This window comes from Corythoichthys intestinalis, chromosome 18 (genome assembly GCF_030265065.1).
Source record: "Corythoichthys intestinalis isolate RoL2023-P3 chromosome 18, ASM3026506v1, whole genome shotgun sequence".
NCBI lineage: Eukaryota > Metazoa > Chordata > Actinopteri > Syngnathiformes > Syngnathidae > Corythoichthys > Corythoichthys intestinalis.
Window position 1 is genome coordinate 15,865,954 of NC_080412.1, and position 24,183 is coordinate 15,890,136.

The following is a 24,183-nucleotide window of genomic DNA, read 5'->3' on the forward strand; positions in this document are numbered from 1 at the left end:
GAGTCCACATAGAATATGCAGATATCATATTTTGGGTCATGTAGGCCACACTTGAATACAAAATGCTCATATTACCTCTGTTTACAGTTTGTCACAAAATTAAAGCGATATGTATAAATATATAAATGGGAGACTGATGTATCCTCACTTAAGATCCAGGTGCCAAATTACAACCCGCCACATGTAAAAATTAGCGGCCGATAATATCGGCCGATAATTTTAAAATGATATCTGATAATATAAACATTGTTTTTTTATTATCGGTTTTAGGCCAATATGCATATGGCAGTGCTGTCATGTCCACTTATTTTTCATTTTGCCCCCTGCTGGCGCTTATGTGTAATTACTTTTCATAAGTTCTAGTCCTTTCATTGTCAATAGAGAGAGCTACGGTAAATGGACGAGCTAACGTCTTCATCCAATGTGCCATAGCAGTTCTTGCCATCTCACCACATTGTTTGTGCCTTGTACTTGTAAGTTATAGTCTTCCTTTGTTATAAATTCTTAAGTGTTGTGTAGTATACAGTATTGGAGATGTGTATATTTCATTTTGTTTGCATTTTTGGTAAAATGTGGTTACATTATTTTATGGCTTGCAAGCTGTACTACCAGTTGCTATTCAAATTTACATGTAGTGTATACTTTGCTTTACTTTTTGACTTTATTTCATATTATTGACACGTTTTGATGTTTTCAGTTTTACAAAAAAGTATCAGTGCTCGTCTAGAGAAAGGTGACCACAGTAAAGCCGATTGAACTAATCCAGCATCTGACTTCTCTTTAGATATGTTTAGTCCACGATCGCATATATCAGTATCGGTTTGGTATCGGATTTTCAATCAATTAAAAAGTCATTATTGGACAACTCTAGTAAAGATCAACTACATTGAAAGCAGACATGCCATTTCACTATACATTTTTTGGGGGTCAATTTCCACATTTCAACTGACACATTCAACACATGAAACAACCAGCATAACTTTGTTAAAATAGTTTGGTGACATATTGTAGTCTTCAGCATTGTTTCCCGACCTTTATTGAGTCACATTTTACACTACAAAACTCTAACACCACATCACCAAACAGAAATGTCACAAGGTATTAATAGTAAAGTCACAGTCAACTCACAAATGACAATGTGAAATCTGGGCCTGTTTAATTGAGCACAAAGTGTATATGCTTGTTTTGCAGTACATGTAGATTTTACCAAACACAAGTATAATAATTTATTTTTCAATGTAGCGATTCAATATATTCACAAGCCGATTACGCATGGGCGGTTATGTTATGTTTCTGTTACAGAAATGTTTAATTTGGTGGTATCTTGGACCAAAACACGGAAATACAGATTATAGCTTTTCTTCATTAAATATGACATTGTTATTCTCCTACTCTTGTTGCCATTTTAGCCACTGTCCAGCATTTACATTACATACAATCGCAACTCCGAGTGAGTTATAAAGTGCTTAATAGTGGTTAGATGTTAGAATTCTGGGGTTTCTTTGTTTAGCATCTCAAGTTGTGCATGAATTCCAATGCTAGAAGAATATTCCCTTTGCAATGTGACAGCTTTTATTTACATATTTTACACAAGTCCAGTATTGGTGCAACTACTTCACCCATTGTGTGGTTGCTTAGAATAATGACAGTGAGCAGGTGACGCCGACATCTTCTGAGTGGTCGCAGTTGTGCACATTCCAAGGTATATGTGAGCAATTTTGCAGTGAGAGCTCTGTACCGTTGCACTTGAGATTGTCCAGTAGAATTGTTCCGGTTCCTTGCCCAAAGTAGGCTTCCCCCCACGCCACGACGGCGTCTCCGCAGCCGAGCTGACGGCACACCACCTTGGCATCGGGGATGTCCCATGCGTCGTCGCACACAGTACCCCATTGAGAATTTAGGTAGATCTCCAATCGCCCTTCGCATACATGCTGACCATTAACCAGCCTTAGTGCTCCTACACAAAAAAGAATGAATCAATATCCAAGCAATGTAATACATTTAAGCCTTTATAAGGCACTCATTGAACTCATTCGTTGGCTGCCATTGATCGCGCTAGACATTGAATCCCTTTGGACAGGTGCGAATGACCGTTCGCACTGAAAGATGAGCAGTCACGGACGTCCTATCAGTTTAAATGATTGGAATTGGATGTCAATGTCAATGGCAAGCATTGAGATAATAGTAAATTCTCTTTTTTTTGTCATTAATTTTTATTTTATTTTTTTACAGAGGACAAAAAAGCAGTACTCTTACTTATATATATATATATATATATATATATTTTTTTTTTTTTTTAAATGCAAAATATTCTTTATTTAAAATGTTTTTTTTTTTTTTTTTTTAATGTTATTAAAAAGACATTTTTATTTGGTATCCCAGTAATGTTATTTTATTTATCAACTTTTACTCTTAATGAGGACCATAACCAGAGTGCATTGCTGTTTTTATTCATTTTAATTATGTTTTAACATTTTATAAATTCATACTTCATTTAAAGGGAACCTCAGACTTGGAGTTGAAGGCTCTAACAAGCCACAATTGTTCTCTTTTACTAAAATATGTTATTAGAAACACAAAAAATATTGCCTTTGATATAAACATCTATAATATTTACTACATGTTTTGACCTACGGAGGGCACCACGTTTTATACGCGTAATGGACGCTCAGGGTGATGGAGTAGTTTGTCACAGTCACTAGACGAACGCTACCGGTCTTCTGCAATTCCTTCTAGGCGGCGAGACGTCCAACACATGTGCTCATCAGTTGAAAAGGCGGAGTACTTACTATTTGTGTTTTTATTCAGTCTTTTATTACCTTTGCATTGCCTCAAAATACATTTTGCATGCGTTTCCCTGTCATACTTTTAAGCATAGTGTTTTGTTGTGGTAGCTTTAAAGCAGATTGTTGATCTGTTGACCACATTAGTCACGTAGCGTATTTAAACCGCCCTTATTTGATATTGCTACAGTGTATCACAAAAGTGAGTACACCCCTCGCATTTCTGCAGATATTTAAGTGTATCTTTTCATGGGACAACACTGACAAAATGACACTTTGACACAATTAAAAGTAGTCTGTGTGTAGCTTATATAATAGAGTTAATTTATTTCCCCCTCAAAATACTGTAACTCAAAATATAGCCATTAATATCTAAACCCCTGGTAACAAAAGTGAGTGCACCCCTTTGAAAAAACGTACATCCCTAAATGTCCAAATTGAGTACTGCTTGTCATTTTCCCTCCAAAATGTCATGTGACTAGTTACAGCAGTGCTGTCAGCATTGCTGCAGAGATTGAAGAGTCAGCCTGTCAGTGCTCAGACCATACGCCGCACTCTACATCAAATTGGTGTGCATGGCTGTCACCCCAGGAGGAAGCCTCTTCTGAAGATGTTACACAAGAAAGCCCGCAAACAGTTTGCTGAAGACATGTTAACAAAGCACATGGATTACTGGAACCATCCCTGTGGTCTGATGTGACGGGCGGGTTTTTTTGTGTACTAGTACTTTGGGTGTCAAATTTGCCTCTTGTAGGACCTTTCGCCGGTGAAGCACATTTTTAGCCTGGTACTCCAGACTCACCGCTGTTCCAGCTATTGAGTCTGTTCACCATTAAGCGGATAAAATTTCCAAGGTGGAGCAAGCCACAGCAAACAGACAGCAGAGTGGACCAATCAGCGACGGGCGGGACGAGGGACTTGCGCGCGGAAGTAAACATACGAGGAGAGCGGAGTTTATTCAACATGGCTAGCGCGAGACAGACTGTTGTCAATGACATGTGTCGATGTGTTTTTGGTCATTTAAAACTGATTTTACCGTACTTTGTACTTGCTCGAGAGGCCGTTAATGGGCTGGGTCCCAGACTGTACTCTCAGTGTTTGAAAAACACAGGGAGAACAGTCTGGCCGTGCCAGGCAAGCACATTTTGGCAGAACACTGGTTTTGTCATACTCTCGTCTGTCTCATCCAGTCTTTCCTGTTCATTTTGCTTTTGTTGCTTTTGTGAAATATTGACGGTGCTGTCATGCTCATTAATGTTCCACTCGGGTTTATATAGGAAGGCCAGAACAGACGACATGTTTATGTAGCTAACGAGTGACGCTGCGGAAGTACGGCAGCGTAACCAAGTGACGTCACCGCCCTGCGACGTCAACAACAGTAGCGACCTACTAGTTAAACTAATTTTACAAATTGTATAAAAACTCAAAATAACTTTTATCTTTTAAGGACTACAAGTCTTTCTACCCGTGGATCCCTTTAATAATTATTATATAATATACAGTCTATATACAGTAAAGGCCAAAAGTTTGGATACACCTTCTCATTTGTGCATTTTCTTTATTTTCATGACTACCAGTAGGTATTTACTTTAATTCTCACTGAAGGTGATAAAACTATGAATGAACACATGTGGAATTATGTACTTAGCAACAAAAAGGTGAAATAACTAAAAACATATATTAATATTATATCTTCAAAGTAGCCACCCTTTGCTCTGATTACTTTTTTACACACTCTTGCCATTCTCTTGATGAGTTTCAAGAGGGAGTCACCTAAAATGGGTTTTGACTTCACAGGTATGCCTTTTCAGGGTTAATTAGTGCAATTTATTGCTTTATCAATGGGGTTGGCACCTTCATTTGTGTTGCATTGAATGAGGTGTGTCCAAACCTTTGGCCTGTACTGTATATTATTTTAAAAGAATGATGAATAATAATTAAACATATACATACATAAAATAATAGTGTACAGTATATATGTAAAATTGTAATTGTAGGTCACAATATGTGATGTCTAAATATTTGGATGCCAGGTCTTTATGAGGTTGTTTTTTTAAATGACCAAAAATCGTCAATTGCCTTATGAAGGGTTAAAATGGTATTTTTCTCTGATACTGCTTGGATGAAGCGTATTTTTCTCTGATACTGCTTGGATGAAGCGTAAACTTGCCTTCAGCAATTGGTGTAGAGGTTGTGGTCCTGGAAGCGATCCCTTCTGTTACTCTAAAGTCACGGGCAAATCCATTGAAGGGTATCATGGCTGGGAGGAAATGAGGAGGAAAAACACATCCAATGATATTTATTTCCTGAAAAATATCAAGACTTTCCCTATATAATTAAACATTGACTGTTCAATGACAATGCCACCAGGTGGTCTCACAGTTGTATGATACACTGAATATTCTGGACAATAAATACCACTTTTTTTTTTCTTTTTTTTTAATACTTTCTCTGGACTTGAATGCTTTGGTAGTGATTTGAAGTGAGGCCGAGATTTGGTAAACAAGTGCTATTATTTGGGATTTAGTTATCTGAATAACTGTTAATATGTTCCATTAAAGTGCCTGTGACAGCATAAAAAAATATTATATAGCATTATTATGTGAATTAAAATCCTACTTTGAGACGATTAGACTAGATACAACGATTTGGCAAAGCGCAGATGACGAGAAATTAGCCTTTTGAATCTGCTGTTTAGCCCTGCCTGTCATTATAGTGCTCTAGCGTCCCCAGCTGTAGGATGACGTCAGCAGGGTCACGATTTCATCTGATTTAGAATTCAGCCCATTGAGTAGGAACTGGGAATTATTCAGAACGAGGAAAATGCGACGAAGAGAGCAGCAAAATATCATTGTTTCAATTGTAGCTGCCCGAGTCCAACCCGAGGATAGTGGTCCATTGCCGGGTACACAAAGAAGGCAGAGGGGGCTGGAAGTCTGGACGATATGGAGAACCGGCATGAGCATAAGTCGAGTATAGCGCTCTCCCGGCGGGCACGCGAAGAGGATCGAGGGGGGGGTGCGACAAGCCGCTGGTGGTCGGCCGAGTGGCATTCTCGGTGGACAAGGAACATTGTCAGCCACAAAACGCAAGCCACCTCTGTATTACTAGTCCTTCTCAAAAAATTAGCATATAGTGATAAAGTTCGTTATTTTCTGTAATGTACTGATAAACATTACTTTCATATGTTTTGGATTCATTACACACAAATGAAGTAGTTCAATTCTTTTATTGTTTTAATATTGATGATTTTGGCAAAAAAGTCTAGAAAAACCAAAAATCCCTATCTCCAAAAATTAGCATATCATGAAAAGGTACTCTAAAGAAGCTACTAACCTAATCATCTGAATCAACGAATTAACTCAAAACCCCTGCGAAAGATTCCTGAGGCTTGTAAAAACTCCCAGCCTGGTTCATTACTCAAAACCGCAATCATGGGCACGACTGCTGACCTGACTGCTGTCCAGAAGGCCATCATTGACTCCACCAAACAAGAGGCTTAGACACAAAAAGAAATTTCTGAGCGAATAGGCTGTTCCCAGAGTGCTGTATCAAGGCACCTCAGTGGGAAGGAAAAAGTGTGGCAGGAAACGCTGCACAACCTGAAGAGGTGACCACACCCTGAGAAAGATTGTGGAGAAGGGCTGATTCCAGACCTTGGGGGACCTGCAGAAACAGTGGACTGAGTCTGGAGTAGAAACATCCAGAGCCACCGTGCACAGGCGTGTGCTGGAAATGGGTTACAGGTGCCGCATTCCCCAGGTCAAGCCAGTTTTGAACCTGAAACAGCGGCAGAAGCGCCTGACCTGGGCTACAGAGAAGCAGCACTGGACTTTTGCTCAAATTTTGCATGTCATTCGGAAATCAAGGTGCCAGAGTTTGGAGGAAGACTGGGGAGAAGGAAATGCCAAAATGCCTGAACTCCAATGTCAAGTACCCACAGTCAGTTATGGTCTGGGGTGCCATGTCAGCTGCTGGTGTTGGTCTACTGTGTTTTATCAAGGGCAGGGTCAATGCAGCTAGCTATCAGGAGATTTTGGAGTACTTCATGCTTCCATCTGCTGAAAAGCTTTATGGAGATGAAGAATTCATTTTTCAGCACGACCTGGCACCTGCTCACAGTGCCAAAACCACTGGTAAATGGTTTACTGACCATGGCATTACTGTGCTCACTTGGCCTGCCAACTCTCCTGACCTGAACCCCATAGAGAATCTGTGGGATATTGTGAAGAGGAAGTTGAGAGACACCAGACCAAACACTGTGGATGAGCTTAAGGCCGCTATCGAAGCATCCTGGGCCTCATAACACCTCAGCAGTGCCACAGGCTGATTGCCTCCATGCCACGCTGCATTGAAGCAGTCATTTCTGCAAAAGGATTCCCGACCAAGTATTGAGTGCATAGCTGATATAATTAATTGAAGGTTGACTTTTTTTGGTATTAAAAACACTTCTTTGTATTGGTCGGATGAAATATGCTAATTTTTTGAGATAAGGCTTTTTGGTTTTTCTTGACTTTTTTGCTAAAATCATCAGTATTAAAACAATAAAAAGCTTGAACTACTTCAGTTGTGTGTAATGAATCTATATGAAAGTCTAATGTTTATCAGTACATTACAGAAAATAATTAACTTTATCACAATATGCAAATTTTTTTAGAAGGACTAGTATTACATGAGCCATGATCCCAGTACTTGACATAATACAAAACACGATGTTTACTCACTTCTTCGTAAATCCAATGGTCCCACAGTTGTCGGACTTGTTTTGGCCAATTTCGGGGTAAATGGGAACTTTTTGAAACCCTAAAAGGCTCACACGCTTTTCCTTGGTGCAGCAACAAAACCCTGCAGCACATTTGGCTGGCGTGATGCGAAAAGTAAACAAATTACTCAGCTAAATCGGCAGTTCATCTGCATGCTATAAAGCAACGCTGTATTTTGAGATGCTGACCCAGGTACGTCACATTCGCATTCCTCCTCAACCCAGGAAGTCACTCATTTTCATGGCTCGGGATTCAAAAAATTGAATAAATCAATCACATCCAAGCGGTCCATTTCATTCAGGAGCATAAAATACCGTATGAAATATGAAATAAACATGCTTTTTGCTGTCATAGGCACTTTAACAGATGCCTATATTTAGCCTGTTGATTGCTATTATTTTTGTGCTCGGTACCTGATAAAATAAGTACCCCTAAAAATGCGACTTATACTCCAGTGTGACTTCTTAATGTTGTGAATTTCCCTGATTATTGATTGATGTCAAGGAGTTCAGATCAAGCCTTACGTGCGCAAACAACTCCAGCGTCCTCATGATGACCACAGTTGTGTTGACCCACACCAGAATGGGAGCACTTGGACAGGTGTGTTTCATCACCAGTACATTGCACATTATCCAGCAGGATGGGACCCGTACCGAAGCTGAAAGCAGCCTGTGATTTCGCTTCAAGAGCAATGCCGCACCCAAGCTGCCTACACACCACTTGTGCGTTAGGCATATCCCAGCCATCGTCGCACACCGTGCCCCAAACACCATTGTATTGCACTTCTACGCGACCTTGGCAGCTGCCTTGTCCGTTCACCACACGGACAGCCATCGGAGCTGCAAAGAAACATATTTTTATGATCACATTTTGGAAAACAGTTTCAAGTTGGGCATGTAGTTTTATCAGTTGAACAATTATACCTTTTGTCTGAGCAACTGTACGAATACTTGTTTTAATTTCTGTAGCTGTGACATCCTCATTTGTTACTGAAAGAAAAAAGATGCAAAAAATACAAGTCACTGAGCGATGGTATAAGGACAAGAGGGGAGAAATGTCTCCCTCTCTTGGCCAACTTGCAGAGGTATATACTTTTATTCATGGCTGGGGGCGTTATATTTATTCAACTACAAGAAATAAAGTTCTTTTCTTTCTATTGTCCTGTATGCAGGGGTGAAAGTGGCTAGAATTTCTTGCCGGAACTCCCCGGCGTGAAGGTCGCCACGGAGCCAGAAATTTTATATATACGTATATATATTAGGGCTGTCGAAATTATCGTGTTAACTGGCGTTAATTAATTTTTTAAATTAATCACGTTAAAATATTTGACGCAATTAACGCATATGTCCCGCTCAGACAGATTTAAATGACGGTACAGTGAAACGCTCACTTGTTAATTGTGTTTTATGGAGTTTTGCCGCCCTCTGCTGGCGCTTGGGTGCGACTGATTTTATAGGCTTCAGCACCCATGAGCATTGTGTCAGTAATTATTGACATCAACAATGGCGGGCTACTAGTTTATTTTTTGATGGAAAATTTTACAAATTTTATTGAAACGAAAACATTAAGAGGGGTTTTAATTAGGGCTGTCAAAACTATTGCGTTACCGCGTGGTAATTAATTTTTTAAATTAATCACGTTAAAATATTTGACGCAATTAACGCACATGTCCCGCTCAGACAGTATTCTGCCTTTTGGTAAGTTTTACAGCAAGGTTTTTTGTGCTGTCAAACAGCGAACTCTTGTGGTCGCTTTGCGACATGGTTTATTGCTTTCTTGCCAGTTCAATATGGCTGCACGACGTCTCGGGCTGACGCCTACGTTGTAATGTTGTGCTTATATGATCCTTGGACAAGATTCGTCCGTAAGTATGGTTGTTGTAAAGAATGTACATATTATGTTAGTAAGCGAAATGTTATATTTTTTGTATGAGACGCTTTTTGTTTATATTTAGTGAACCTGTATAGCGTGCTAAGCTAACGTTGTTGCTAATGCAATGCTTGTGTACTTTTTTTTGTGTAGTTTCACTACGGTCTAAAGAGGACAGTGGTTTGAGGCCATTTTATTAATAAATCAGATGAAAAAGGAAGAAGTCTGATTGTTAAGGCGTCGTTCACTAGCTGTCTAGCTTTGGAAAAAGTACACGCTTCGGAGTGAGGACAGCATAGACAGATTTAAATGACAGTAGAGTGAAATGCCCACTACAGTCCTTATGTACTGTATGTTGAATGTATATATCCATCTTGTGTCTTATCTTTCCATTCCAACAAATTATTTTACAGAATATATATATATATAATTTACAGAAAAATATAGCATATTTTATAGATGGTTTGAATTGCGATTAATTACGATTAATTAATTTTTAAGCTGTAATTAACTCGATTAAAAATTTTAATCGTTTGACAGCCCTAGTTTTAATATAAAACTTCTATAACTTGTACTAACATTTTTCTTTTAAGAACTACAAGTCTTTCTATCCATGGATCGCTTTAACAGAATGTTAATAATGTTAATGCCATCTTGTTGATTTATTGTTATAATAAACAAATACAGTCCTTATGTACCGTACGTTGAATGTATATATCCATCTTGTCTTATCTTTCCATTCCAACAATAATTTACAGAAAAATATGGCATATTTTATAGATGGTTTGAATTGCGATTAATTACTTTTAAAACTGTAATTAACTTGATTTTAAAAAATTATCGTTTGACAGCCCTAATATATATATATTTGGGGGTAGGGGGGTCAAACCTCTTAAACTACTGAAATGCAAAGAAAATTGTTTTAGCACCGTTATTTCTATAACACATACAAAAACCTTTCATTCAAAATTGTTTTTCAATGATTTGCAAAATAAAAGTTAAAAATGCAATAACCCCAGCCTCCATCTCCTAATTTTTATTTTCCCTCATTTCCTCACATACTAAATGCCAAATTTCAATTTTAACTACTTAAGAACATAGGATGTATATTTAAATTGAAGATAATGTAAACGTTTACTTTGGTTTTTTTTTAAATAATAAAGACATAAGTAACATACATTCAGAAAAATAAGTACAAATGACTTATATTATGCAGAGTGAAATGGAATATATTTTGAAGATTGCGCAAACATTGACTTTTTTAAATCATAAGGAAATGAATAAGTAGCCTAACATAAATGAGCAAATATAAGTCCAAAGTGCACATTGACAGCTAAGATGTTCTGAACCTCCCCATCAGAGCAAATAAAACTAAATATAATAAATAAGCCTCCTCATCTATTTCATTGCTCTTAAAGATCTGATCCATTTTATGTTGCATTGCCCTTTTTTGTCGCATCGATTAAACAACTTTTTTTTTTTTTTTTTTTTTTTGCTGTTCCAGAAAACATGCACATTTGAACCAATCAGAGCTAACTATCTCTGCTGATCTCATGTCAGTATGTCAGCCAACTGAACGGATAAATGGGTCAAGTGTTTTTTTTTTTGTTTTGTTTTTGCTGCGTGCATTCGCACATTGACGCGACTCATCATCGTCAGACTCAGATAACTGCAGCAGCTGGGGAAACCTCCCTGTTGTCCATGGAATAAAATAAATAATAAATTTTGTTGGAAACGGATTACGCTACACAAGTATTTTATTATGCTTGTTGTTAACACTTGTGTATGTAAATCTGATGTTGGTAGATTGTTTTCTTCTTGGCGATGAAATGCATGTGTGGCAGCTTAGCATTTTTTTTTTACATAATGTTTTGACAGTTGCCGTCATATTTTCGGAATCAAAGCACCGTGTACCAGAACAGCATTCCGGCCCTGAATCTTACACCGGAACTGCGTTCTGGCCCTGAATCTTATACCAGAACTGCATTCCTGACCGTTCTGGCTCACTTTCATCCCTGGTATGCAAACAATTACGACTCGCACAAACATGATACCTGCTGTTTCCAGTGTAGACACGGTCGAACCCTGGCTTCCAGTGGAAGGATAAACTGATGGCACAGTGGAAGCGGGCCCTAGCCCAGAGCAGGTGATTCCAGCATCTTCATGATGGCGACAGTTATGGTTACTCCAACCAAGATTTGAACAGTCAGCCAGCTGCTCTTCATTGCCTATGCAGTTCACATTGTCCAAGAGAATATAGCCAACTCCGTGACCAAAATAAGAGTGGGTGTGAGCTGCAACGGCATTGCCGCAGCCCATCTGCCGGCACACAACCTCGGCTTCCCTCTCATCCCAATCGTCATCGCAAACTGTTCCCCAGTGACCCTGGTAGTAGATCTCCACACGGCCCTGGCAGGAGTTCTTTCCTTCAACTAGACGTATGGCGCCATCTGAAAATGGAAACGGCTCATTGTATGGAAAAGTTGCACAAACTACTGTTAAACTAATTAAATTAACAAGCAATTAAGAGCAGATAGAGAAATGATTAAGGGAAAAATAGGTTAATGCTTGATTATGAAAAATGATGGTCAATAGGTACAGTTAGTGCAGTGCTTCTCAATTATTTACATCCAAACTGTAAAAATACACTCAAGGTACATTTTTGACCATTTAATGCTGAAAAATAAAATTTAATGAAATCAATAAATAATAAATTGATTTGCAACATTAACTCACGAGGACAATATACGGAACAATTTCACCAAAAAAAACAAAATTTTCTAGAACAAAAACAACAATGTCATTGGACAGAGGGACAATTTTTATTTTTGCTGCAGGCAGTATCAGCACCTTTGCTATTGTATGGGGTTATTTTGCACTGAGCAACTTGATATGCCACCTTATATGATGCTAACATTGCTCACTGGTTCACTGATGTAACACTGACAAAGCGGGACAATTGTTGGCAATATTTGACATATTTTCACTGAAATAAGTGGCTCACCAATGGGAATGGGGTCTAATGTCTTTAGGTGATGTCTTAATTGATTCGGCTTCCTGCTGTCCGCTGAAAACATTTTTAGACACAGTAAACAGACTACTTTTTCACCGTCTCCCACTGTATTAAAAGTCAAAGCCAAACGCTACATACGCTTGGTCATATTTCCTCGTCTTAGCACTTCTCTCTCCTCATAGATACTGTGCTCTTTGCTCTGTGCTCTTGTTTGGTTGAAAAATACTACGCACTCCCTGAAAATGAGTGCCACTGCCACCCACTGAGTGGATGTACAATTACATTTTATTCTAGTAAGGCAAAAAAGTATGCTCCCCGAGGTCACATGCGTCACTGATATTGCTTTGCGCCCCCCCTGGGGGCGCGCCCCACTATTTGAGAAGTACAGTGATCCCTCGCTACTTTGCTTCAAACTTCGTGCCCTCAGTCCATCGCAGATTTTTTTTCAATTAAAAAACAAATGAATAGCTACAGATGATCTGTCCCAATCGGATCACGTAGTGTCACTCTCCCTCCTGCTACTTTTCTTGGTTGCTTATTAAAGTTAACGATGACTGACAGACATTAAGGTTTGATCTTGGCAGTGATGCTTTGAAACCGAAAGTTCAAAGCACTGCATGCATCAATCATTGGTTAACTTGTTAAACAGTTGCTGTGGCAACTCATTGTGTGTAAGTGAGCAGCTTGTGCGGGTTTGAGTTGACTCATTCCAAGCATTTAATAAAGACAAGCATTTTTCTACTTGTGTAAAAATAATTTGGTGGGACAGTAACATGTTTAAAACTTATAATTATTACATTTGAAGTGCTTGAAAACCATTGATTAATCATATATATATATATATGGTTTTTTTTTCTTAAATTATACAATGGGGGGAGTGAAAAAAAGTCTTGTATCTCTTTCCAATGCTAGATCTGAATAAATGCATTGAACACACACAAAAAAAACAAAAACATTTTTTTGCGGGGGGGGGGGGGGGCGCTACTTCGCGGTTTTTCACTTATCACGGGGGGGGGGGGGGGTCTGGTCCCCATTAATCACGGAAAATGAGAAATCACTGTACTGAGCTAATGTCAGTGACAAAGCTTAGCAGTTTTGTGGGTCATTTTGTATTCTTGGCATTATTCTTTTTTTTTCTTATTCCTGTAAACAATCAGCTTTATGCGTTATGAAAGTTGTACTGTACAGTAGCTACCCTTACAAAGCCAAACCAGGAAGGTATAGAGACGATCTGGAACTGATGAGTCATGCACTATTCATACAGGGATATAACTGAAAAAACCTGTCTTTGCAGCACAAAATAAATTGAACATGCCAGTATTTACAAAAGGTCTCTTTGCATATTTTCTAATGAACCATTTTTTGTTGTTGTTGTTTTCGGTCGATATCTTTGGGTACAGGATTGTGTGCTCAATCGCATTTTTTTTTCTGCTTTTGTCCAGTTCTAATCAAATTCAAGTTCGATGTCATATGGCAAGTATCTAAAAAGTACAAACCAAAGCAACCATCAAGAAAACACTGTATTTCTGTTGCTCCAAGCATAGTGCATATTGAGTTTTGGGGAAAAGCAATGTACTGTCTAGTTTCTCCTTATTCATAAGCAAACAATTGGCTTGGACTGACCAAATACGATACTGGAAATTGTCCCCTGTAGTTTTGATAATAGAAAAGAAACAAAAGTTATTCAAGCTACTTATTAACATGAAGAAAGTACTTACCTAAAACTGCATTACTGGGCAGTGATGTTGTAACACCCCCTGAAGCTTTTACTCCAACTAACAGTGGTTCTGTCAGCATGAGATGAATAAAGAAAAATATTAGCATTTCAGATAAATGGTGTTTCAACACCACCCTGGTACGATAGCGTTCAAGTTGTACCTCGACATTTAATAGCCACATCCTCGTAGTGGTAACAGTTGTGTATGCCCCAGCCTAGACTGTCACAGTGACCAAGATTCTTTTCACCCCCCGCGCAGTCCACGTTATCCAGCATAATGGGTATAGAGGCTTGTCCATACGGTGAGCTGCTTCCCATGCCCACAGCTATTCCGCAGTCCAGCTGGTGACACACTACTTGGGCATCCAACATGTCCCAGTCATCGTCACAGACTGTCCCCCAGGTATCATTGTAGTATACTTCCACACGGCCCTCACACCTGGTTAACCCATTTGCCAGTCGCACTTTGGACAGAAGGGAAGACAATGTTAGATTGTTCTTTGTGCATTTATGATTGTTAAAGCAACTCCGTTGCATGTGCAGATGCTAATCATATAGGGTATCTCTTTCCAAGAGTTTTTAGACCGCCCGGTGTTAAGTCTCAAGTTCTCGCTTACTTAGTTGTTGTTCTTGTTGTTCTTAAGGAAGACACCAACTAAAAATGGTACTCTTCCTTTTTTTTTGTGGACAGATCAGAAGGAAATTTGGTAGATATGATCTAGGGACACAGATGTATCGATGCCCAGGGCCCAGTTTTTCATTTTGGGGCTGTTGGCTTGCATATATTTTTATCACGTAACACTTTAATTGTACAATAATCTATTAACTCGTATTAACCTATTTGAACACTTTTTAAGCAAACGTCCATTCAGCCAAATGGTATTATCTGTTCTCATGCCCGCTTGCTGACTCCATGAGAGAGTGAACTTTTTCCCTTCCTAGTTTACTGTAAAATCAGCTGAATGTACAAATTCATAATCTGTACTCTCCAAGATGCATCTGGTACTTTTCACCTACAGCCAAGCCATAGACTTCATAATATATAGACAGGACATAGACAGTTATGGCAGCCACAACTTTTCATTCGCTGCCACCCTCATAATTCAAATGAATTGGACGTCTGCTAGTGATAAACCATAGACTTCATAATGTATTGACGGGGTGCAGGGCTGATTAATAGGGGGCCTATCTCTGTCAAAGCTGACAGAGTGGAAACACAGACAAATGGCTTTTTACGTTCAAAATTCTCGTGAATAAATGCTTGAAACCCTGAATTCTTTATAGATATGGATGTAAAACAGTCTCGATTCTTGGTTAAAACAAAAAAAAAAAACAAAAAAAAAAAACGGGCAGTTAGCAGTTGTTTTATGTAAATATGTCGAATGTGCTCCTAGTCTTTTTTTTGTCAGTGGCGCCACCTTATCACCACAAAGAGCTTTTTACGTTGAAAATTCTTATAAATAAATGCTTAAATCCCTGAATTCTTTATAGATATGTACGTAAAACAGTCTGGATTCTTGGTTAAAAGCAAAAAACCGGGCCGTTAGCAACTATTTTACATAAATATGTCGAATGTGCTGCTAGTCCTTAAGCCACAGTGGGACCGCTTTAGAGCTTTTTACGTTGAAAATTCTTGTGAATAAATGTTTAAATCCCTGAATTCTTTATAGATATGAACAGTCTGAAAAGTCTTGACTCTTGGTTAAAAGCAAAAAAATGGGCAGTTAACATTTATTTGACGTAATATTCCGAATTATGACGCCATTGGTTAATTTTTCCCATTGATTTTTTTCACAACGTCTAAAAATGCATGGTACGAAAAATTTAATAATGACCTTGAATCCTCGGACAAATAACTCCTGAGACAATCCTTCCTGTTTGTATGCAGTACTTTTTCAACCTAAATCCGGCGTTGGATCGCTGCATGTGTTTGAGAATAACTGCAACAGACTTTGACCCCCTACTCTAAGGCGTGGCACAATGTGTGGGGAATGTGTCCTGTCAATATCATTACGAACTCTATGGCCAAGCTATAAGTAAACGACAATAAATTGATTAGCTTGGTAGAAATAACAAGCCAACAGGTCACGACGGCGCCAAGAAGAGGGAACCGGTGACAGCACCGAAGTCTCCAGAAGAGGGGCGCAAGACATCGCCTCATAATGACATCATCTTCTCATATTATTAGATGCTAATTTTTCACGCCCTTTGAGTATTTAGGTAGCACACAGCCTGTGGGACTATACTGATACTTCCGCCATCGCCGGCACTCTCAGGGTAAGGTAACTCGGATCAAATTACTGTATCAGGTCTGTGAGTCTCTTTTATTCTTCTTCATCTTTTCTTTTCGGCTTTACTTCAGGGATCGCCACAGCGAATCAGTTGTCTCCATCTTACCCTGTTCTCTGCATCCTTTGCTCTCACACCAACAACCTTCATGTCCTCTTTAACTACATTCATAAACCTCTTCTTTGGTCGTCCTCTAGAACCTACTGCCTGACATATGGAAATTCAACATCCTGTTGCCAATGTACTGACTATCTCTCCTCTGGACATGGCCAAACCATCTCAGTCTGGCCTTTCTGACTTTATCTCAAAATCCTCTGATATGCTTTTATTGAAATCTATTATCATTTAGTAAATACCCCCACTCTAATTAACGAACACGTCAAAAAGATAATTAATATAGTTTCCCTTGACCTCTACTGGGGTCTTGTGGGCCTTAAAGAGTGCAATTTCTAACAGGGCTGATTATCTTATTCACTGCCATTGTCAGTGATAGAAATTGAATCCATTTCTACTGGAATGACTGGCATTGATCATATTTCACTGCCATTGACGGCGATAGACATTATTCTAATTTGATTGGGGAGCTGACCCTATTTATGATTGCCTGTAGGTTGTGAGTTAGCCAGTAGAGGGAGTCGGACAGTCGTATTTCCTTTTGAACGTGTTATATTCTGCTCCATGACATATATTGTATGGTATCCCAACTAGGCCATATGGAAGTAAAATGATCTGAATTGGGTCATTTAAACCAAATAAACCAGTCTTGCATTGCATTGTGTGAATGCAAACTTGAATGTAATTTAAGTACAAAAATGTGTTCTTCCCATGGTATAGATTGACAAGACACTTCCTAAACTCTAAAGACTGTATTCTACAGTATGACCTGGATCTCAACAATTACTTCCTGAACATTGTGACATTATGGGGCAGGTACATGTATGTCTAGTTTTGATAACCGTGCTTACCTTCGTAATATTTTTTCACTGGGTATTGCTGATCATTTGCTGAAAACACAAATGGGAGAAGAAATCAGACAGTAAGAAACAAGAGCAAGGTAGGGAACAGTAGTAGGCCACCTAAATGTTATTTAACTCGTTGGATTCCAGTGACGGAGATAGATGTTCAATCCATTTGAACATGTTCACTTGCCGCCAGCCGCCCAGTTCAAATGGATTGGACGTCTGCTAGTGATAAACTCATTTCAATTAGGTGTCTATCATCATTAAAGGCACCCAAAGAGTTAAGAAATTGTCAGAGTGCACATCCAGAATTGAGCCACCACTTTCCCATGATATCTACATTTTTGCTTCTGGTTGTTTTGTTAGGGAAGATGTTTAACCGGAGACATAACGCCTGGAAACTTTTCTTCAGTTTCAACACCTAACAAAGACTTCAGGTGCATGTTTCTTTGCTTCACACCCAGTCTAGGTCGCCTCAAAGGCTTCTGCCTTTTGTTTGTTCATTGAAACTTGCATTTTACCTGTGATACTATCCAGACTACTCAAATATCCTCAGTGCAGAGGTTGTGGAGTGAGTGTTGGTTGCACGTACGTAATTCTTGTTTATATGATGTACTCAAAAATCACAGTTACTTACCGGGTGCAGCACGTCTGCTTACTTTGATTTCTCCTGAAATTACAGTACATAACATTACTGATATTTAATGCAAAACACAATATTAAGGTTGTTATTGGTGGTTGAGCATAACTGGTGTGCATTTCAGTTTTTGTTTTTTTAAACATGGCATGTGATAGTGAATCACAATATTTTACTATTTCACAATAGGCAAGGCAAGGCAAATTTATTTATATAGCACAATTCAACAAAAAGCAATTCAAAGCGCTTTACATCACATGAAGATCAGGAACATCACATTACAATCAATAGACCGTAAAAACAAAGACAAACGAAATAGAAAATAAATTTATATATAAAAATCGCATTCAATCCCGAATAGAATAAAAAAATAAATGAATAAATAAAAAATAAAACAAACACTACTACTACTGCTAATAATTGAAATCAGCAATGGAGATAAGCACAAGAGGAATAAAAAGCAAATAGATTGACATATATAGACAGTTATGGATATGCAGTGTTAAACAAAAGCATTTTTAGCCCTGATTTAAAGGAGCTAACAGTTTGAGCATACTTCAGACCTTCAGGTAACTTGTTCCAGAGGTGAGGAGCATAATAACTAAATGCTGCCTCACCCTGCTTGGTTCTTGTTCTTGGAAGATACAGGAGGCCGGTTCCAGACGACCTTAGGGGTCTAGATGTTTCATAGGAATCGAACAAATCAAGCATATATTTTGGTCCAAGGCCATTAAGTGTTTGTAAACGAGAAGTAGTATTATATAGTCTATCCTTTGACTCACTGGAAGCCAGTGTAACGATTTCAAAACCGGTGTAATGTGGTTTGATGAATGCATTTACTCAGGGAGGCTAAGGGACTATAATCATGTGGGGGCACAGAAATGTAGAGTTGTGTGTCATCTGCATAGGTGTGATAGGAGATGTCATACTGTTCCATAATCTGAGGTAGGGGAAGCATATAGATGGTAAATAAAAATGGTCCAAGAATTGACCCTTGAGGGACTCCACAAGTGAATTTGGTTGGTTCTGACTGATGGTTTCCGATTGACACAAAGAAATCCTTATCATGTAAATAAGATGTGAACCACTGAAGAATAGTGTCAGGGAGTAATAATAAATTAAAATAAATTAAAGTAATAATAAATTAACACTATCAAACGTAGTTCAGATTTACTCACCTAGTCGAAACAGCACACTGAGAGCCACTAACACAAGGGATCCAAGCAAAGTCAGCAGGAGCCAGATAGTTGGGTTCCAGCACTTGCAAAGGCTCTCCACCGCTCGCTGTCCTCGCATGGCTGCCTGACTGACCATCCAACTGCAATACATTTATGAAATGGCCTTCTTCATAATAAGAATGTCGACTAATGCATGGTACTGTATATCATACATACATACATTCATAGACAATGAGAACAAAAGACAGAGAAACAAAGAAAAAATGGTTCAAGCCTTTATAGGGCACTCATTTAACTCAATGGCTGCTATTGACTGCGCTAGACATTCAATCCATTTTGACTCGGGCAAATGAAATAATGCATATAAAGGGTTTAAAAATGTTAAATGTTGAACAAAGTAAGGTAAATATAGTGCAAAACATCACTTTGATATCTTTTTCTATCCTATTTGTGCTGTCAGCCCCCAAATACAGAGTAATAACTTAACAACTCTTTCACATAGAATAATCTATTGAATAATTGGTTGCTACTGTAGACTTCATTTTTGGCTATAACAACATAATAATTAAAAAAAAATCATCTGCAAAAAAATAAAAAAATAAATTCATAAAATCTATCAGCCAAGCTTACAACAAACAGACCTTATTTCCAGCCTAGTTCCATTGTCACCTAATTATAGTATTGGATTGTTTTCCTAAATGAGCCTGCAGCAGTAGGAAGTATTGATGATTGTCCACAGAAAGCACTACAGACTTGTAAAAAGTGTGATACAAAACCAAAGTGCTCCCTGGGGACATGTGAAATACAAGGCAGGGAGCCATTGCGGAAAATAGTTTTTGTTTAGCTTTTCTCAGTATTAGCAGGCGGAAAGAAGAGGGCAGGTGTCACCTGTGTTGTAGGTTTCCTAATTCAGGGGGATTCCCTTGAGACAAAGAATTTTGGAATTCACAGACAATCACTCAGTAATCAGAGGGAGATAGTACTGGGGGCGGCCAACATGATGAATGACCATTGCTTAAACATTGTGTGAGAATTTTTATTTCTGCTACCACTTGAACTCATTGGCTGCTATTGACATTGCTAGACGTTCAATGACGTTCATACACCTCTCTCTGTCAAAATGAATTGGACATCTAGTGCTGTCACTAGTACTGAAAAATGAGCATCCAGAGCCAGTCCTCTCAGTTTAAAACGAACTGGAGGTCTATTCTTGTCAAAGGCAGGCAATGAGTTAAATACAATAAATAAATAAACAAATAAATAAAATAAATAAATAATAAATAAATAAAATAAATAAACCCTGCCATAAGTACAGTGTATTTCTGTTTTAATTAATTTTGAATATTTTCAATTTCTTCATTCATCTCCTGTGCCACTTATCCCCACGAGGGCTGCAGGGTATCACTTTTATTAGTTTATACTTTTATATAATAATATAAGATGTATAAAGATAATTATTAATAATAGAAATGCATATGGCGAACACTCAGGTGACTTGAAGTTCCGCTCTGACAGCCCCAATTTGGCCAAATTTCAAAATTGTCCTATATGCATGTGTGATACATCATTGGAAGGCTTGAAATCTCAATTTTCTGGCGAAAGAAAAATTTTGAACATGATGGCATTTAAAAAAAAAAAAAAACAACTTTTTTTTAAACAGCGAAACCCTAACTGTAGGTGAGAGCATGAAAGAGCATAATTAAAGACGCCATGATTTTAGTAAGATGTTTTAGCATACTTGTTTCGATCCAAAAACTCCACATAGCGTTTATCACCGAGTCTCAAGACACAGCTCTGAATGGGCAAAGCTGGATTTTTGGGAGATTTTATGGGTGAAACGTGGTAATATAACAAGGGTAGCGATGCAGAAATCGTTGACATCAAGGAGTGGTCACGATTTTCTGCTTAATATATTTACCCTTTTAAATGTCCCCCTCCTCCCCCAATTTTTCTTTGTGTGGATTGATTATTTATCATCTAAAATATCAGGGAAAACGCGACAGTAACAAAAAAAAAAAAAAGAAACAAAAAAATACAATTAAGCGATAGTTATGAGGTAGATACTCGTTACTTATTTACAGACACTTTTTTTCACTGTGACGTAACTTGTTCAAAAGTTTAAAATATGTGAGTAAATAATTTTTTTAAAGTGTTTTTTTTTTAACTAAATATTAGACTTAGACTTCTTTTGGCTTAAAATACAGCAGTTTATTTTAAAGAGGGGTGCAAGAGCAGAAACTGCTTTTTCAGCCTTTTCTGTGTTTTCCGCCATATGTAATTATAAACTGGACCTGGCGTCCACATATGCGGACATCATTCGCACAGCAAATGTTGTCCACATATGTGGACGCATGTCTTCATGGGGTTCAAGTTAATGCTTTTTCTCAATTACCAAAAATAGTCATTTGCGTAAAAAAATGTTAAATGTTGCACAAAAGTAATGATAATAAAGAGCAAATGTCTGTCCTAATAAACATAACTAAACAAAACTAATGTAAATAAAGTGCAAAACCTATGTCCTAAATACTTTTCTCTCCCCCTATGTGTGCTGTCAGCCCCCAAATGCTAATAACTCCACATAGAAACAAACGCTTTCTCATTGAATAATCTGTTGAATCATTTGTTTTTAGATTTCGCTTATGTTAAAGTTGAAATTTTTTTAATCGATTTTTAAAAAAAATCATCCCCAGATTAAAAAAAAAAAAAAAAAAAACTCGAATCAATTCATTAAATCGATTTATTGCCCACACCTTAAAGAAAAGGAAGCTGATACTTTAAATAATAATAATTTTTAAAAAATAAATGAAAAAAAGCGAATGCAATGAAGGCTTAGAAATGGAGTAAATTGAAGTGAATATAGCTTGACAAAACACTTCCTTTCCCTCAATAAATCTTGTGATCAAAAGATTGCAGTCTGGCATGTCTCAGCTCTGGGATATTTGTCTTTTTCCTTCATAAAATTTCCCCTGACCTTACACAGGAATGCGTATTAGGGATGATGAGAAGAGAATTTGATATTGTCCCCTTGAGATAGTGGACATTCCGGACCCGGGGGGCACAAAAAGACATTTCTGCTTGCTAGGGCCCCCATCGTCAGGCATAAACACTGCTTCCTGTAATCTGTCACTAAAACGCTTCAGCACCTGATGACACCGCAGGGGCGCCTCTCATCTCCTGGACGATAGGAGGAGGGCGGGCATGTTAGAATCTTTGGCCGTGTTTTCGAGAGTGTGGGCCGCCAAATATATATATAAATTTTTTACCAAATGTGTTTTTCATGAACGAGATGTGATTTTCCATTTAACAACAGTTGTGCCATTTTACTATACAAACAAAACCCTCCTGTAACTGGACAATTGACAATGCGATGAAAGACGAAAATTCTCCATTCAAAATAAGATAAAACATGGATCCTCTTGAGAATAATGTTGTCTTTTGTGTCATGTGTGCCTCCCCTCCCTTCTCACTCTCTAATTGTTGAAAAACCTCATCGCCGCCATATGTATTTTAAGGACAACACCGGCATTTGGAACTTTGGTTATTTACAGGATATGCTAAGCTGCAACGTTTAATTATATTTTAAAATAATTTCTAACAAAGATGAAAGTTAAAGAGGAATTGAAACCAATGATAGGCATCTTAATGCATTACACTTAACCTTTTATAGAGCACTTATTTAAGTAATTGGCTGCCATTGACGGCGCTAAACGTCCTGTCTGTTTGGTTTATTTACCCCTCCCAGTTCCCAGTCAAAACGGATTGGGCATCTGGCGCCATCAGTGGTACTAAAAGATGAACATTCACAGCTACTAGTACCAGTTCAAATGAATTGGATGTCTATTGTTGTCAATGGTAGGCAATGAGTAATAGTAAATATAAATATTCCAAATTTTTACATAAATTAAAACAAAACGGAAAAAATATGCAGTAGTAAATATTCTTTTTGTTAAAATTTAATTTATTCATTTAGTTTTTAAAAAGCATAATTGTATTGTATTTCTGTTTAACCTTATTTGGTAATTAAAAAAGAACTATAAAAGCCTTATATTTATTAAAATTAGTAGTTTAATAACCCACTTAACTAGATGTTTTTGAAACACAGAGCAAGGTTTGTGTCAAAATATATTTTATCATGTATAAACCTATGAACAACATAAAGTAATTTAAATTATACATACCTCTCGCGAAAGTATTTGGTGTCACCGAAATTTTAAATGACCAGAAAAAAATGAAAATAGATTTCCACCTGAAAAAAAATGAGCCTGTAGCTTAGTCAAGATCCAAATTCCCAGAGTTGGTCTAAATTTTGGCTCAAAAACATTCAAACCAACAGCAGTTCGTGTTTTAGGTCTTTCATCTCCTCAACTCTGTCCGACTATAAATATCTGGCTTCGTTGACAGAGATTACGTAAAACAATAAAAAGCACATCATTGTATGTTAAATGTCCAACACCCTTCTCCGCCTATGGTTAAAAATCAGGAGGGGCCAAAGAACAACAAAGAATGAAGGTTACCGCTTCATTGGTATCCCCGCATCTCCTGTTTCAGGTAAAGTTCCCTCATAGTCATGTCCCACTCGCCTCTGTATAATCCCATTGGGAGACTGCCGTTCAGATGCTGTGGGTGTGTCTTTTTTTTTTTTTTTTTTTTTCATGTTGATGCACATGATGTTAATGTGTATGTTAGTGCTGTGCGATATGGGAAAATCTATCATGATATGGGTCATTTTATAGCACGGTATCGATATTCCCATGATTTTTAATTATTTGGTTAAAAAATATACTGTACAACAATTATGACAGCCCCCCCCCCTCCCCCCAATTCACGTATTTTTTAAACTGACGTTTAACTGACCTGCCACAAATGTAAAATGCATCAAGTAGCGCTGCAACCTAAAACAATCCGCTGTAAACAAAAGCAGCATGTTATCTACTAATAATCTAACTGGTGGTTTTGACTTTTAAGACTTCTTTAT

The 24,183-nt window shown here is 37.9% G+C and overlaps 1 protein-coding gene across 1 annotated transcript; it reads right to left on the reverse strand.

The window, feature by feature from the left end:
• Nucleotides 1–1,037: 1,037 nt before the first annotated feature.
• Nucleotides 1,038–23,778, reverse strand: LOC130906844 (scavenger receptor cysteine-rich domain-containing group B protein). The gene is made up of 11 exons (XM_057821511.1): nucleotides 23,723–23,778; nucleotides 19,209–19,348; nucleotides 18,031–18,063; nucleotides 17,400–17,438; nucleotides 14,307–14,609; nucleotides 14,147–14,215; nucleotides 11,470–11,865; nucleotides 8,470–8,535; nucleotides 8,071–8,385; nucleotides 4,954–5,043; nucleotides 1,038–1,957 (listed from the first exon to the last, which is right to left on the reverse strand). The coding sequence occupies exons 1-11, from the start codon at nucleotides 23,728–23,730 to the stop codon at nucleotides 1,635–1,637; spliced, it is 1,782 nt and encodes a 593-aa protein (XP_057677494.1). The 5' UTR covers nucleotides 23,731–23,778; the 3' UTR covers nucleotides 1,038–1,634.
• Between the last annotated feature and the right edge of the window lie 405 nt (nucleotides 23,779–24,183).